This window comes from Eptatretus burgeri, chromosome 16 (genome assembly GCF_056783735.1).
Source record: "Eptatretus burgeri isolate ZD-2024b chromosome 16, Ebu_testis_v1, whole genome shotgun sequence".
In the NCBI taxonomy this organism is placed as follows: domain Eukaryota; kingdom Metazoa; phylum Chordata; class Myxini; order Myxiniformes; family Myxinidae; genus Eptatretus; species Eptatretus burgeri.
In genome coordinates this window covers 13,384,351-13,400,233 of record NC_140976.1, presented here as the reverse complement: position 1 = coordinate 13,400,233, position 15,883 = coordinate 13,384,351, and the positions used below count along the sequence as shown (strand labels likewise).

Here is a 15,883-nt window from a genome sequence, read left to right as displayed (position 1 = left end):
TGTACTACGGATTTGGATACTGTCGGCTATTCTCCGTTTGCTCATCTATGAAAGCATGACGATGGTGAATAAAGTAAACAGTAAATGTTCTTGTGTCATATGAAATCTTATCTTCTATATTATGAATCGGGTTTTGAATATTTTGGGTCGCGCGATGTTGAGAGATTCTGAAATTGGGTCGCCACTAAAAAAAGTTTGAAAACCACTGTTATAGATAGATGGATATATACAAGTATACTCAGAATAATATACTCACCCATGAACAACATGGTGGAATTTGTTGAAGAAAATTTGGAGAAGATGTTTTGGTCACAAATATACAAACCTAACCATACACGTTTGCTCCATTATAATAAGATGCGCTAACTTTGAAAGATATCCATCAAGTCATTTTCGAGTCGAGGCTCCGGATAGACTGCTCACTGTTGCCAAAATATAAGCAATGCCCGGTTGCAAGCTAAAAAATAAATATTTCAAAAATTTCTGATCAGAAGAATAATAACATTTATAAGACTGGTTAAGAGAACCCTCATTATTTCTGAACCACGATAACAGCCTAAAATTTCCACAGCAGGGTAGGTTACCAACACCTGGCTTTTAGGAGCCCATCCCCCATGCAGCACAGCAGGAGACGGGGTTTTGCAATCACTTCTGTGTGTCTGTCTGGGCTGTAACTTTTTTTTTACCATTTGAGCTTTTGTCAAAATATTCAACAAAGCTTTATTATGAGAATATGGAGAAGCCAAAGTAATAATTTGGTGAAAAGGTCAAAGGTCAAGATTGTGTAAAAGTCCATTTTCATCTGATTGACCTGAAATTTTAAGAATTTGTATATTGGGTCACTGAATTGGTTCACCAATCAAAAGTTAGAAGCAGAGTGGGGGTTTTTTTTTTTTTTAAAGATCAAAAGGTCAATAGTCAAGGTTGCATAAAATATCAACATGTCAGTGACACAATTCAGAGTGTAACCTGTGTTCTGTCACGAAGGTCAAAGGTCAAGGTCACAAAATTGTCACTTTCCATCTGATTGACTTGAAATATGAGCAGGGTTTGCATACTGAGTCAATGAAGCCTATTACTTTTGAAGTCAAAAGGTCAAGGTCTCCTAACATTGTCTTTTTTGTATTTTTACCTCCACCACTGAAGGTGGAAAGAGGTTACGTTTTCACACCTGTCTGTCTGTCTGTTTGTTTGTTTGTTTGTGTGCAGGATATCTCAAAAATCTGTGGACAGATTCAGATGAAATTTTGTAGGGAGTTGGGTGTGTGACAAGGACGAACTGATTTGATTTTGGTGACGATCTGGATCCAGATCAGATGTATTTTTCACCGATTCTTCACCATTGGGAGACGGGGCCAAACACGATATATTGCACGATGTCTCAAAAAGTTGTGGATGGATTCGGACGAAATTTGGTGGACAGGTTGAGTATGTGACAAGGACGAAATGAATTTTTGGGTAATATCCAGACACGAGATTTTTTTTAATTTTTAAAACGATTCTTCACCATTTGAAATACTAGTACGTGCCCGTACGTGCGTGGCCGTACGTGCAAAAAAAAACAAAAAAAAACTTTCAAACCACATGCCAGAAACAAACACACAGGCCTTTCCTTCGCTCTCGTGTGCCTGTACGTGCGTGGCAGGACGTGCGTGGCCGTACGTGCAAAAAAAAAAAAAAAAAAAAAAAAAAACTTTCAAACCACGTGCCAGGAACAACAAACACACAGGCCGTTCCTTCGCTCTCGCGTGCCGGTACGTGCAAAAAAAAAAACTTTCAAACCACGTGCCAGAAACAACAACCACACAGGCCGTTCCTTCGCTCTCGCGTGCAAGTGTTTGTGCGTGGCCGTACGTGCAAAAAAAAAACAACTTTCAAACAACCACACAGCCGTTCCTTCACTCTCGTAAACGACGACTGGATTGGGGCATTATGTATATCTATAAATGCGCATAAGAAATGGAGAAATTATTAAAATACAGTAAGTAATCACTATCCGGAAGTCCGTAGGTTGTAACCCGTAATGGGGAACGCGGCTGAGGATCTCTTCAGAAACGGCCATGCCTACGCAGCAACGTGTCCTGTCATTGGTAAAGGCACTGTCACACCTAGACGATTTAGCCAGTAATGGCAACGTATAAAAATGTATGTAAAATGTTGGCGTACGCTGAAATTTTGATGTTTTTTTAAGTTTTGGTCGTATTCATAACGTGTTGGTCGTATGCATAACATATTAGTAACAGGCACAGAACGTTTCGTTGTCTTATAGATAATTTATACCAACGAATGCTTAGCCTGTTGTCGGCGTTCACAACCTATACCCAACGATAGTTTAACTTAGGCATAGCGCGCTGCACGTATCGCAGACAAACTCGTGGCGTAGCCTGTTAAAAACCTGCGGCACGCTGATTTAAATCATAACCGCCTGAGAATTGGAAGTGTCAACCACGCAGTCACACCTTGACGATTTAGCCAGCGTATGCCGACGTATGAAAAATGTGTCTAAAACGCTGGCACATGTTGAATACAGTATGGGTAAGTTGTGAAAACGTTAAGAGCACGCTGAAAAACGATGAAGTACACTGTCATATTTCGTGGGACGTTTAGTACGTCGTGAAATTTCAAGCATGCTGAAAATTTTACGACGTACTCGACGTATGGCTCGCACGTTCCGCTACGCTGGGAATAAGTTGTAGGCACGTTATGCGATCGTTGACACAAGTTCCTTGTAAGTTACTCATAAGTCGAAACACGTCGAGGTAATGTTTAGCATACCCGAAACTTATTTTCTCCGTCAAGGCACATTTTCTTTTTTTTCTCCTTGGCTCCGTGAAGGCACGTGACGAAATATCTGAAGTTGTTATTGTTTTTTTTTTTTTTTTTTTTTTTTTTTCTTTTAGTCTATCACGAATTTTAAAATATATTCGGACATTTGCTTTTAAGTTTCGACGTCGACGTGACAATATCCTCAAACAGAAAATATTCACAGAGGAGGAACTAAGAATAAGACATGAGCAAACTGAAGAGGCAATCGGACGTGACGTGACGAAATATCGGAAGTTATTGTTTTTTTTTGTTTTTTTTTAAACGCTGCCAATACGCCATTAGACGGTAGCTGTAAATTAGAAACATGTTCAGTAAGTTCTGTGGTCGTCCGGAAGACGTCAATCAAATACGTCTACATACGTCAATATGCGTTGGAGGTACGTTACACATAGGTTCAAAGCACATTACTCATAGGTTAGAAATAAGTTTTGGGTACGCTAAGCATTACCTCGACGTGTTTCGACTTATGAGTAACTTACAAGTAACGTGTGTCAACGATCGCATAACGTGCCTACAACTTATGGTCAGCGTAGCGGAACGTGTGAGTCATACGCTGGCATACGTCGTAAAATTCAAGCATGCTAAAATTTGAGGACAACCGCAAAGTACAACAATGAAAGCCAGCGTACTACGACGTATGGCAGTGTTTTTCAGCATGCTCTTAACGTATACAAACTTACCCATAACGTATTCGACGTGTGCCGGCGTTTTAGCCCAATTTTGCATACGTCAGGCAAACGTTGGCTAAATCGTCAAGGGGTGACAGGGCCTTAACTAAATGGCGCCCTTTCCCCATCGACCACGCCTACGCAGCAACATGTCTTGTCATTGGTTTGGTAAATAAATGGCCATAACTTGGGAACCACTTGTCCGATTAATATCAAACCTTGAAAAGGCACATACTCAGGTCCCCAGCAATATACCTGGCAAGTTTCAATTAGATCGGACCAGTGGTTGTCGAGAAACAGCAGTCACAGACACACACACACACACACACACACACACACACACACACACACACACACACACACACACACACACACACACACACACACACACACACACACATTGCTGGAATTATAGATATATGGGACTAAAAACGATATGTAGCATGATATCTCAAAAAACTTTATTAGGCCTGATATGTTCATTTGGATCAGGCATCGCGTGGCGGAGGTATGTACTCCACTGAGTGCCCATCCAGTTAACCTCCGCCATCTTCGAAGATGGATGGAGGTTACTGTTTTCACCCCTTTCTGTTTGTTTGTTTGTTTGTGAACAGTATTACGGAAAAACTCAGACGGATTTCGACGAAACTTGGTGGGGGGGTTAGGTATGGTCCAAGGATCATGCCATTAAATTTTGGACTTCGTCCCCCCCCAAAAAAAAAATTTAGAGAAAAAAAAATTTTTTTTTTTGCATTTCTACATGTTTTAAGTGATTTCCAACCCCCCCAAAAATAGAGAATTTTTTTTTTTTTTTGCATTTGTACATTTTTTAAGTGATTGCCAACCCCCTCAAAAAATAGAGAAATGTTTTTTTTGCATTTCTACATCTTTTAAGTGATTTCCAACCCCCCCCAAAAAAAATTGTTATAGAGAAATTTTTTTTTTTTGCATTTCTACATGTTTTAAGTGATTTCCAACCCCCCGCCCCAAAAAAAATGTTGGAGAAAAAAAAATGTATTTTTTTTGCATTTCTGTTTTAAGTGATTTCCAACCCGCCCCAAAAAAAATTGTTACCCCCCCCAAAAAAGGGGTATTTTCTTTGCATTTCTGCATGTTTTAAGTGATTTCCAACCCCCCCCCAAAAAAATTGTTACCCCCCTAAAAAAAATTGTTATAGAGAAGTTTTTTTTTTTTGCATTTTTACATGTTTTAAGTTATTTCCAAACCCCCCCCCCCAAAATGTTTTTTTTTTGCATTTCTACATGTTTTTGTGATTTCCAACCCCCCCAAAAAAAAATTGTGAGAGAAAAAAAAAACTTGCAACTTTTTTTTCAACAAAATTTCGATTTTTTTTTTTGCATTTCTACATGTTTTAAGTGATTTCCAACCCCCCCCCCCCCCAAAAAAAAATGTTGGAGAAAAGAACTATAAATCTGTCAGCACTGTTGACATCATATTTAATGAATAAGATATAAGGTTCACTTGAGTGACCCAGCAGTATTGGCGGTGGAGGTTTTGCACTCTCCCGAGTGCTCCCCCTCTAGTTTCAGCTGTTTTCGTCATATCTGACATTCGGAAGAAGTTGGAAAGCGGACGCAGATGGGCTTTGCATTTTAATATGCTTTCCAGTTGCTTATGTGTTGCTTCTTGAAGTTTTGGTTTCAATCTTTTTTTCTTTTTTTTTTACTTCCAAACATTTTCTCTATTGGGGTGACTTGGATTCACAGATGTGTCTGACAAATGACGTGAAGAGAGGAAAAAGAAAGGAGGTTAAGAGAGGAAAATTATTTACCTGCTGTACGACGGCAGTCAGCTCCAGGCAGAGACGGATGATGTCATTTCTACGCAAAGATGTGTCACTCACGCTGGCAAATGGAGACCTGCCCAAGCATGGACGTGAGTTACCATTATGTTTGGATTGTTCACCTTTTAATATTGGCAGTTCACAGAGTCCACATTTGTTACGCATTCCAGAAAAAGACCAAAATGCGAAGATTACAAATTTTACAAGAGAGACACTGCAACAGCATAACATATTCAATGTTTACCACAACAGCAACCACCACAACAGTATGAACACAAACAGCAACAGAACTTACTTGTCCAGCCACGCCAGAAATGCCTTGGCAGCGCCGATGAGGTCCACCACCGCAGTGAGCACGTGGTTTGGAAGTTTTGCTTTTGCCACAGTGCCCTCAAGTTGTGCTGGTGAGATGGGAGCACCTTCGGCAGTTCTCGCCAGGCCTCCATCGCCACACCAAGATGACACGAGGTTCTGAAGGTTCTTTGCGGCTCCAGCGAGGCGGTGGCAGAGAGAGCGCAAGTTTTCCGTTTCAAGGCCATAGTTCTAAACCGAGGGAGAGGAAGAGGGGTGGAAGGAGAAAATTGAAGATGTTGGACAAATGAAAGGCTGGCATTGGCACGTGACGTTTAAAATGTGGTTTCTCAGCGGAAAAGAGACACTGAGATTGCTGGTCCTCAAGCTGCAGCTATTAGGAGAAACACTTTATCAAAAGTCAGATGATGTACCTTTGTCGCTTGCTTTGCTGCAAGATCTCAGCAAAACACAGTAATCTTCCAGGTACGACACTTTGAGAGAGAAGGAATCAACAAGCCAGCCCATCATTGGGCCCCACAAACAAAAAACAGAGGTCAGTAATAATATTTTTCTGTAGTCTTGGTGGGTGATACATAATTTGAAACAGGCTGGCAGGATGGCCTAGAGGTATGCACACTTCCTTCTAAGCTGTCTAGCCTGGGTTTGTATCCTGACTTAGCTATAAACTGTCATCCCAGTATTTCACAGGCAGGGTGATTCATCAATGTGTGTGCCGTCCTTTCGGATGGATGTTAAACTGGGTGTCCCATCTGCCAGAATTAGTCGGTGGATGTTAAAGATCCCACAGTATCCTTTGCGAAGAGTAGGTGAGCTATCGCCTGCACCATGGCCAAATTCCAAATTCCTGTCCTAACCAGCAAGGGGCACTGCATCTGCAGCTCAGCTGTGCTCCCAGCAATGATGAAATGAATAATTTGAAGCATGAACTTTTAAAACGCCCAACGTTCTCCTGTTTGGAAAAATAATGAGGATTAATGCAACATAGATCAAAATTCCAAACCAAAACACCGGCCACAGTTTTTTTTAATCCTCCTTCCAAATGACAGAACTTTATAAACAACCAAGAGGGAAGTTGTCACAGAAGTGATAGATCAAGTTCTTCTTCTAAGTGGAGTGGCTTACTTGATGAATGGTCAGTGCAAGAAAGAGAAACCTAGTAATCTTTGGTCGGTGGATCAAGTTTTAAAAATATATAAATCCTTCGACCAATATCCACAAAGTACAGCCCGACTATCGGTTTCTGTGGGCATCGTCTCCTGCTCACCCCCTCCCGTGTTAACGGGCAGTGATGGATGGGCATTGCCATGGTGTATGAAAAACTATTAGAACAATGGTTTTTAATTAACTCTAGACTCACCATCAAAAGAAGAGAATCTATCCGTTTATTGTACCATAGATGACATGGTATGTCTCACTCTGCTCTTGTCCCCTTTATGCCTGTGAGGTGACTTCAAATGTTGCCGAGCTTCAGCCAATGCTAGTTTTACAAAAGTGCAATTGAATTATCAAAATGCAAGCAAATCACTCGACCCTTCTTTTTTCCTGTTTCTTTTTTTGGCATACAATGTCAAGGCTCCTGGAGGAACTAGAACATAGAACGGATAAGGATGTAACAGAACAAAAGGAACAGTAGAAAGGGAGGGGGACCACACCACAACAGGGATGATGAAAAAATAAAGGGAGATTTGGACAAATTAGGGATGTGAGGAAGAATGAGGCATGGGGAGGACACTAGGGGTAGACAGGATGGATACAGCCACAACCCCTGAAGAACAAAAGAAACGGAAATTTGGAAAGAGGTGGGCTTGGGTGGGGGTGGGGTTAACTGGTAGAAAAGATCACGGTTTTGGATTGGAGACGATCGGAGATGGTGGTGAACAGCTGTCTTGAACACCTGTAGGGGACAATGACATTGAAGAGATTGTGAAAGTTGGTTCCATAGTAGGTAAAAAGGAGGAATGGATGAGTGGAAGTGAGCAGCGATCTTAGATTTTGGGAGTTTCACTGGAAGGGGGTTGCTGGTGAACCGCATGCGCTATGTGGATACACTGGGGAGTGGGGAAAGGGGTCATAAAGGGCAGCGGGTGCAAGACCAGAAAGGGGGTGGTAGCAGACAGAGAGACCACCAACCTGTCTGTGATGGTGAAGTGATAGGCCCAAAGATCAGCTTCATTGAGGGAGATTCCAAAGATCTTGAAGGCCTTGACTTCCACAGTGTCAAGCTGAGCAAGGTGTGAGGCAGGGGATCCAGCCCAGAGGGTAGAGCAGTATTCCATCAAGCTGTGGATGAAAGCCTTGTGGGTGGATAAGAGTTCAGGTGTGCCAAGGAAGGACTTTGTGCGACAGAGGCCCAATCGGCTGCTGGCTAATGCCGGCTTGGGAAGCCAATTTTAAAATGTGGTTTGCCCAAGAAATATCATGGTTGATCGTAAGACCCAAGAGTTTGAGCGACTGGACTTCTTCGAGAGGGTTGTTGAGAAAGTAGATGGGAGGGCTCATGAGACAGTCCTTTCGGAGAGATAGAGCGAGTGTGTGAGATTTGTCAGGATTGAAAGAAAAATTCCAAGTGTTTGACCAGCTTGCTCCCAATTCATAGCACCTTGAAGACACCCCTCATTGTTACCTCCAAATCTCAGCAATGGTGACAAGCAGGGGGCAGGTTAAGGGCACGGCCATTGGTTAACGGGAACAAGACAAAGATAAAAAGCGAGATGGACGAAGAAACATGTACACACATGTAGAAAGACAGGAAGCTCAATTCTCAAACAAACAGTTAGGATTTCACATTCCCAGAAACGCCCAAGGGTAACCCGACCTTGGCCCTTGGTTGCAAGGCAGGTTGGATGGGTGTGTTATGGTGGACAGCTGAACAAAGGCAACTCAGTGCCTTGCATATAACACAAAGATTCCACACCCATGGTTTTGCATTTGCTCAAGGCCAAAATCCATCTGCTGCATTGCTTTCTCAAACTCTGGCAACATCTCCAACATAATCATAATCATCCAAGTCTCACACACACAAAGTTCCACTATATACCATTAGAAAAAAATGTACCCTGGTGAGTTACAGAGGAGGGGAGGGAGGAGAGTGCAGAACTCAAAGCACCTTTGATCGTTTCTGGCTTAGTGCAGACAACATGTCGACCGCTGAACAGAGATCCAGCTTGTCGTCCATATAAGTGCAGCTGTGCAAAGTTGGCTTGCAAGTCACGAGGGCTGGGAGGGGCAGGCGGTATCAAATGCATTTCACGAAGCTCTGGTTGTTGGAGAACAGGCAAAAGGTTGGTCGTTCCACTAGACATGACAACAGTGTCGATGGCAATTCCAGTAGCACTTATGTGGATTTTTATTTTTATGTCATGATAAATGTCCTTCCCAAAAAGTAGCACACACAACAATGACCAAAAATGGGAGATTGGTGCAGAGTAGTCTGTTCAGCTCCATCCACCCAGCATTCTCAACTGCGCTACTCCATCAAGCTGGCAGGGACAGGCACTCTGACAAGTCTTTGTCCCATTAAGATGTTATTAAAGATAAAGAATTGTAATAAATGTTACTGCGGATTACGAATCACCATGAATTATGCACAGCTTTTGGAGTTCGTTGCCAAGGGCCGGTCTTACTGGGTCTAAATACCGAGAAATTGTTAAGGAATGCATTGAACAAGACACCCGGTGCAAGTCAGGGCTATTCTACACCTACACGTACAAATGGTAGTGCAAAAAATATCAGCGGCTTGCACCTTTCACGATCGACTTGTATTATCAGATGATGACTGACTGGCAGGGCAAATCACCAAATGGTTATGAGGGAGCAATGAATTGTGAATAATCTAGTTTGACAGTCTGTCCTGTACAGCACATAGCTTAATGACATGCACCTGAAGGTCACCAACACTCATCACCCGCACAGTTCGGATCTCACTAACAGCCATCCTTATTGCAGGAACATCCTTGAATTCCATAAACGGTCACACCATTAAGTGGTTAAAAAAATCCCATCCTGCAGCGTCTGTGAAGTCACGATCGAGGTGACGGATTAATATTACACGGGGCTTGCACTGTTATGGCACATTACCCACAATTCTGTGCACAAAACAGGGTTTTCACACTTGAGCTGTCAAAGCCTACGATCAGAATATAAATTTCCAAATCAAAATGTCAGCTCAGATTCCTCCATCAGCCATTTCCCCTCCACATATCACAGCTGACACAGTGAATGTGGAAGAAGAAAAAAACAGTGTGCTTCAAAAAATTAAGAGTTCAAAGGCCTAAGTGTAAATATAGGACAGAAAACAGAGGCAACTGAAGTGGTGCAGAAAGGGGATGCCAACAACAGTAACAACAATGACAAAAACAAGAGTTCAAATGGGAAGAAGTGGTGAAGGAGTGGGGGGGGGGAACAAACTATGGAGTGAAAAAAAAGACATATTGAGGTGACTATTCACCAGCCCACTAAATGAATGTTGAAGGCTCTCCTACTAGGACCGAGAAGGATTTAACAAACAGCTTTCGACGAGTTCAGCCTTGAACCATCAACATAACAAGATGGCGGAAATAAGAAAAGAACCCGTGCCAGCATCAGGAATGTGATGTCGCTTTTCTTGGCACACATCTCAGAATGCACCGTGTGGTCTCCCACAAGTCCGATCTCCTCGTAGTGCTCCGGCAGCCTCCATTTGCCATCCCAAATGTCACTCTTGAAGCCTATTTTTCTCTTTACAAATCACAAAATTATCATAACACAGGGGGACTGAAGGCAAGGAACAAATAGAAAAGATGTGCTTTCAACTACGTGCCTGTTCATCGTGATGGGGTAGGATGTGCACAACTTGAGGTTTTTCTTTGTTTTTGTATACATTGTCGAGGCTCGTATAAGAGCTAACACACAGAACATATAACAAAGGGAGCAGGAGACAAGAGGGGCAGGAGAGGGAAACACAAAACAGTCGAGAACAGAGACATTAGATCTGTGGAAGGAAGAGGGATGGGGTGGAGTACACGGAGTAAACAAGATGGCCATTACGAGTTGAAAAAAAAACTCGAGTAAATGGACTCCCCAAGTAAAAGCCTGAACATAGGATACCTGGGTAACGCTAATGATGCAACTACAGGTTCAAATCTTATTTACTGTATCAACACGATTGACGTCTTAATGTCTTTCCCCAGCATGTAAAAGCTACAGTCTTTTTAAATAGATTTTAAAAAGTATTCATGAAACCCAAACTAAATGTGTTGCTCTGGAATGGTTGTATTAATAAAATAACCACAAACAATTATTCCATTTCATCTCCTCAGCTATTTCCATCCTCACAGTTTGATTTGTTTCCTTCTCACATATGACAGATATCAAGAAAGTAAAGTCACATCCAAATGCACTGTGTTCGACAACAATGACAAATATAAACTCAGCACCCGAGAAACAAAAGTACAACTTGGGAAAAGGCAAGCCCATCTGCAAAGCAGCACGTGTATTTCCAGCAATTCTCTCAAAAAAAATCTCAATACAGTGGTGGAATGGTTAGAGCGTCCGCTCTGAGTTTGGGAGGTCGATGGTTCAAACCCTAGCCAAATAATACCAAACACTTTATAAAAATGGTACATGCTGCTTCCTTACTTGATTCTCAGGATCTCAGAGGATAGAGCACGGACAAACAATGCTGGGAAGGCAATGTCAGACTACCCAGGATAAACCCTGCCAAGAAACTGCTTTGGCAGCAACAACGCTCTGTAAAGAGTATGATACTGGTACGTATTTCAAAATCTGGTCTGATGATTGCATCCATACATCCAGGTCCTCAGACATTTATTTCCTTCAATGCATGTTCAGATTAGCCCCGTCCCCATGTCTAATGGGATTTTAAATATGATACGTTGAGAAGGGTGAAGAATAGATCCCCTATCTTATGGGAAGCTTCTTTTTTTTCTTTACGACAGACACGTTTACACACATTTCTTTCGTGAGCGCTAACCCTGCCTTATTTTTCCTCAGCAACGTTTATGCACATATTTCTTTCACGAACGCCAATGCCCACCTTTTTTGGAGCGCACGGGTCATCATGGTAATGGTGCGCAAGTGGGGCAGGGTGAGCTTGGGGGGACTCTGTGCCCGCCAAGACAGGCCGCAGATATAAAACGAATTGGAGGTCCATTCTGAGGGAGAAGAAAGCGAGAGAGGAAGCATGCGAGAAGAAAGTGAGAGAGGAAGCACACCAGAAAGTAAGTGAGAGAGGAAGCACGGCAGAAGTAAGCGAGAGAGGAAGCACGCGAGAAGCGAGCAATAAGTGGGTGTAAGCGCGCAAAGCATGGAGAAGAAAGCGAGAGAGAACGCACGCGAGAAGTAAGCAAAGAAGTAAGCGAGGGAGAAGTGAGCGAGAGAGGAAGCGCGCGAGAAGCGAGCAAGAAGCGGGTGTAAGCGCGCGAGGGAATAAGCGAGCCAGAGAGGAAACGTGCAAGCGAGGAAGCGTGCGAACCCGCAAGTGAGCAAGCGAGCATGTGGTGTGCGTGTGGGTGTCTGACCAGTGCCAACGAGACAATTCGTCCTTCCCAGTGCTTGAGCAAGCGCGCGTGTGGTGTGCGTGTGGGTGTGAGCAGCGCTGACAACGAGTGAGGCACCGGTCGGTCACCAACGAGTGAGGGGCAGGTCAATCACTGAAGAACCGTGTGGGTCACTGGACGTCACCAGTTTCATGACGTGTGAGGAGCTGCCCGTGTCGCAGCACCAGGGTCTAAACCCGCGACAGACGATCTCAGTGCCCTGTCAGACGTCGACTGGCGTTCAAGGCTGTTCGCAAGAGGGTGCAGGCGACGGACGTGACACGCACGCACACATTTCAGTACATTTTCACTTCACGCACGACTCTCTGGTGAGCGAGATGACTTCTCAACCCCCCCCCCCCCCCCACCGAATGATCTGCTGGGTACCCTTGTCTGTGTTTAGCTGTAAGTCAACCCCCGATAAGCATCTGCTCTCTGTCTCTTTCCTGTCAATTTGATTAATTTTGCCAGAGTAATTATTCATTTCGGTTGCTTTGAAACTTATTAATGTATTTACCTCAGAAAATAAAAAGTTCTATTTATTTATTTATTTATTTTATAAATAATTTGTATTTATTATTATTAAATTATGAATAAAAAATTTATTATCAATAAATCATTTGTCGACTTCCAACCTGTCTGTGTTTGTCCTTTCCTTCCATTGGTCTGGCATTGTCTGAACGTAGATAGACTGGGAGGTAATTACCACAGATTTGACCAAAAATAATTGGCACGCACAGCGGTTAAAACGCTCGGCTACCTTAATTAAAATCTAATCGAGATAACATTGGTGCTTTACCGAGGGTGCGCTCCCCGCTCAGGTAACCACGTGACCTTTAGTTAAACGGAATAATTAGACGGTAGACACTGGAACTCATGGTTAAATGGGTGGCGTTCGTGGTTCTAAATTGTAAAACAAACCACCATACCACAATGTTAATTGTGAGCGGTGGCCCCTGGTCCGGCTCTGCCGAGGACAACCGGGGATTAATCCCCTGAGTGACAAGCTGGTGTCTCGGTACCCGTGGCCACAACAATATTGTTCCAAATGTTATGGCCTGGGATCTGAGGTTCACTTCGAGGGGAAGCGCTCGAGTTCCTTCAGAACACGCAGTCCTGAGGCAACCAGCCACGGATAACTCCATGGCCCGTGGGTTGTTAAGCAACCACGAAAACCGATTGGTACTGCCAATCCTGGCAGGGTGTCACGACTTCGCATGGTTATCTTACCTTTGGACGACCGTATCAAGCGGGTTTCGTGCCCTTAGTGCACACTCGGATTACTGCCAAGCAATACAGTGAGTGTACGCTGGCTAACAAGAGCAAATCACGTGGGGTAGAACTTCCCGGTGAACACTATGTGCAGACTACGCTGAATCGATGGAGGAAAAGATGCAACAAGCTCGATACAGTCACAGTTCAGGCAATTTTACTATTAGCAAGAGTGACGAAAGGTATGTGGCACAAGCAGTGGTTTTAATACAACAGAAAATACATGCAGCAAGGAAAGCAAGGATGGGTGAGGTGTGGCAAAAAAAATACTATTATTTACAAAAGCAGAGAGAGACAGTGTAGTTGTACAGATGTAAAACTTCTATGATCTTATCTTAAACAGACACAACAGGTGCCATCAAAAACACTCCCGAGGAAAGTTAGATAGTTGAGAGAGAGAGGAGAGAAAATCTGAGGCGTTTGCGACCTCTTACTTACCAGGCACAGTTGATGGACTTGTGCAAACCCAGTTGCAAAGGAGGAGGAAAACTGATGATATATATGGTGCATCGTCGGAGGAGGTTCGGTGATTGGCAGGTGATGCGCAGAAAGGAAAATGTAAAAGATGTGGATCAGTGGGCCTGGGCAATCGCCAATACCATTTTATTGCGTCCACAGTAGAGGAGTCGGAAATTTCCAGTGCTGCCATTGGTGCGCGGATGATTACCATGTTGCTGTCCCCACCCGTGCGAGAGTCCAGCTGCGGAAATGGCCTCACTCGTCCTGACCTTTTCCATGCGGCTAAGCTCAGCGATTAACATGGGGCGGGGTATTTGGTTGTGCGCTTTGGCCATGAATGTGCATCGAGCATGCAATGAAGGCCATCATTGAGCAGAGCTTCAGGGCTACCCACATGACGTCAAACAGAGCCAAGCACACACTCACACCCCAAGTTAGAGGTTCGTACGTCCAGAACCGAGTGTCGGCAATGGCGTGCCACGCTCCCCCATTTTTTTTCGGTTCCAAAAGGTGGTGACGGTTACCGCGGTTGAGTGATGGCGGCATCAGCGTAGTGGTGAACATAGTGGTGGTTTCTGGCATGGTGGGTTGTGGTGGTGGTGCTTGTCATCGTCGTTGTAGCGTCAATGGTGAATGTAAGTGAGCTTGAGTTGTGGTTTGATGGTGTGGTGATTCTACTGAAGGAGTCCCGTTGGTGTATGAAATGATGTTGCGTGGGGTGAGAGTATGGTGAAGACTGATATGAGATGTAATGCCCGTTGGGTAATGGTGCATGATTTGAATGGTTTTGGCATGCATATATATGCTAAAGATTGCCTATTGAAATGGTCTTTGGTGTGCACGCATGCGTAAAGGAGACTTGTGTGTGCAGCAATGCAAAATAGATATAGAAGGGTCAGAAAAACCTACCTAAAGCCCACGCAACACATGACGCAAAACCCCACTATCAGAAGGGAAGGGCTACCTGGAACGAATCCTGAAATAACTATCTTGGGAACCACAATGTGTTGTGTGCCATTGCCTCAGGGAGTGATGGTTTCGCAGAACCATGACGATAAATATTGCTGCGGTTGAAGTAAAATCGTGGAAGTGTGTGGCGAATTTGGACGGTAAACGCAGTGTGAAGCTGCTGGGTCGATGAAAAGTACCAGGAAGAGTAGAGAGACGTGGTTACATGATGTGTGGAGATCGAAAGGATACAAGGAAGATTATTATTTTTGATGTATTTTTGAATAACAGGTAAGATTCGGGAATGGAAGGTTGTCGATCGGAATAAATCGTGAAGATTATGGCGAGAGAGGGTCAGATCAGTAGAATAAACATGGTGTGCCGGCAGGAGGAAGAAGAAGAGGAGGATGAAGAAGAAGAAGAAGAAGAAGAAGAAGAAGAAGAGGAGGATGAAGAAGAAGAAGAAGAAGCGAGACTTGTGAGTGTGCAAGGAGAAAGGTAGTTTTTATTTATTTATTTTTTAAGACAAGAAATGGAGTGTTTAGTTGGGAGGGATGGGGGACGTTGAGAAAGTGGGGAAGATAGAAATTGAAGGTAATGGGGAGAAAATACAAATAAACACGATAGTGCACTGAGGGGAACGATGGGTAGGCCTCAAGCACTCGGTAAGACAAGGTTGACAAAAACTCACAAAATAGCACGATGTTTGAAACAAAACCGAACTAGGAACACACAGTAACATGCAAGTGAGAAAATAAGCAGTTAAAACGGGACAGATAACGACCGGAAACTTAACTTTGAGATCGTCAGCAGAGAGCCCTGAAGGAGACCTGCTAATGCTCCAAACCCAGAACCGGAAGGATTGATTCTCCGCTTTTATGCTGCACCATTCTCAGTTTACCTTTTCAAATACACTCACAAAAACACACACACCACTCTTCTCTACACACCCGAGACACCTCACAGTCTTTCTTCCCACTTCCCTTCCTCAGCGTTGAATAGCGAGGGCACCTCTGCCCTACCTGGAAGGCTGAGGCCACAATTCCTCACTCCCT

At 43.6% G+C, this 15,883-nt stretch overlaps 1 protein-coding gene across 9 annotated transcripts in view; it reads right to left on the bottom strand.

Annotated features, from left to right (window-relative positions):
- The window catches only part of LOC147010549 (connector enhancer of kinase suppressor of ras 2-like), a 237,716-nt gene that overhangs the window by 101,731 nt on the left and 120,102 nt on the right, over positions 1-15,883 (bottom strand). For 8 of the 9 annotated variants that reach the window (XM_085858723.1, XM_085858727.1, XM_085858726.1 and 5 more), the window contains 2 exons: positions 5,594-5,841; positions 5,287-5,374 (listed from right to left, as the gene is read on the bottom strand). In XM_085858723.1, the coding sequence (XP_085714849.1) occupies positions 5,287-5,374; positions 5,594-5,841 (336 nt within the window). Of the gene's footprint in view, positions 1-5,286; positions 5,375-5,593; positions 5,842-8,719; positions 8,830-15,883 lie in introns of all 9 variants that reach the window. The other variant, XM_085858725.1, reaches the window with a different exon arrangement.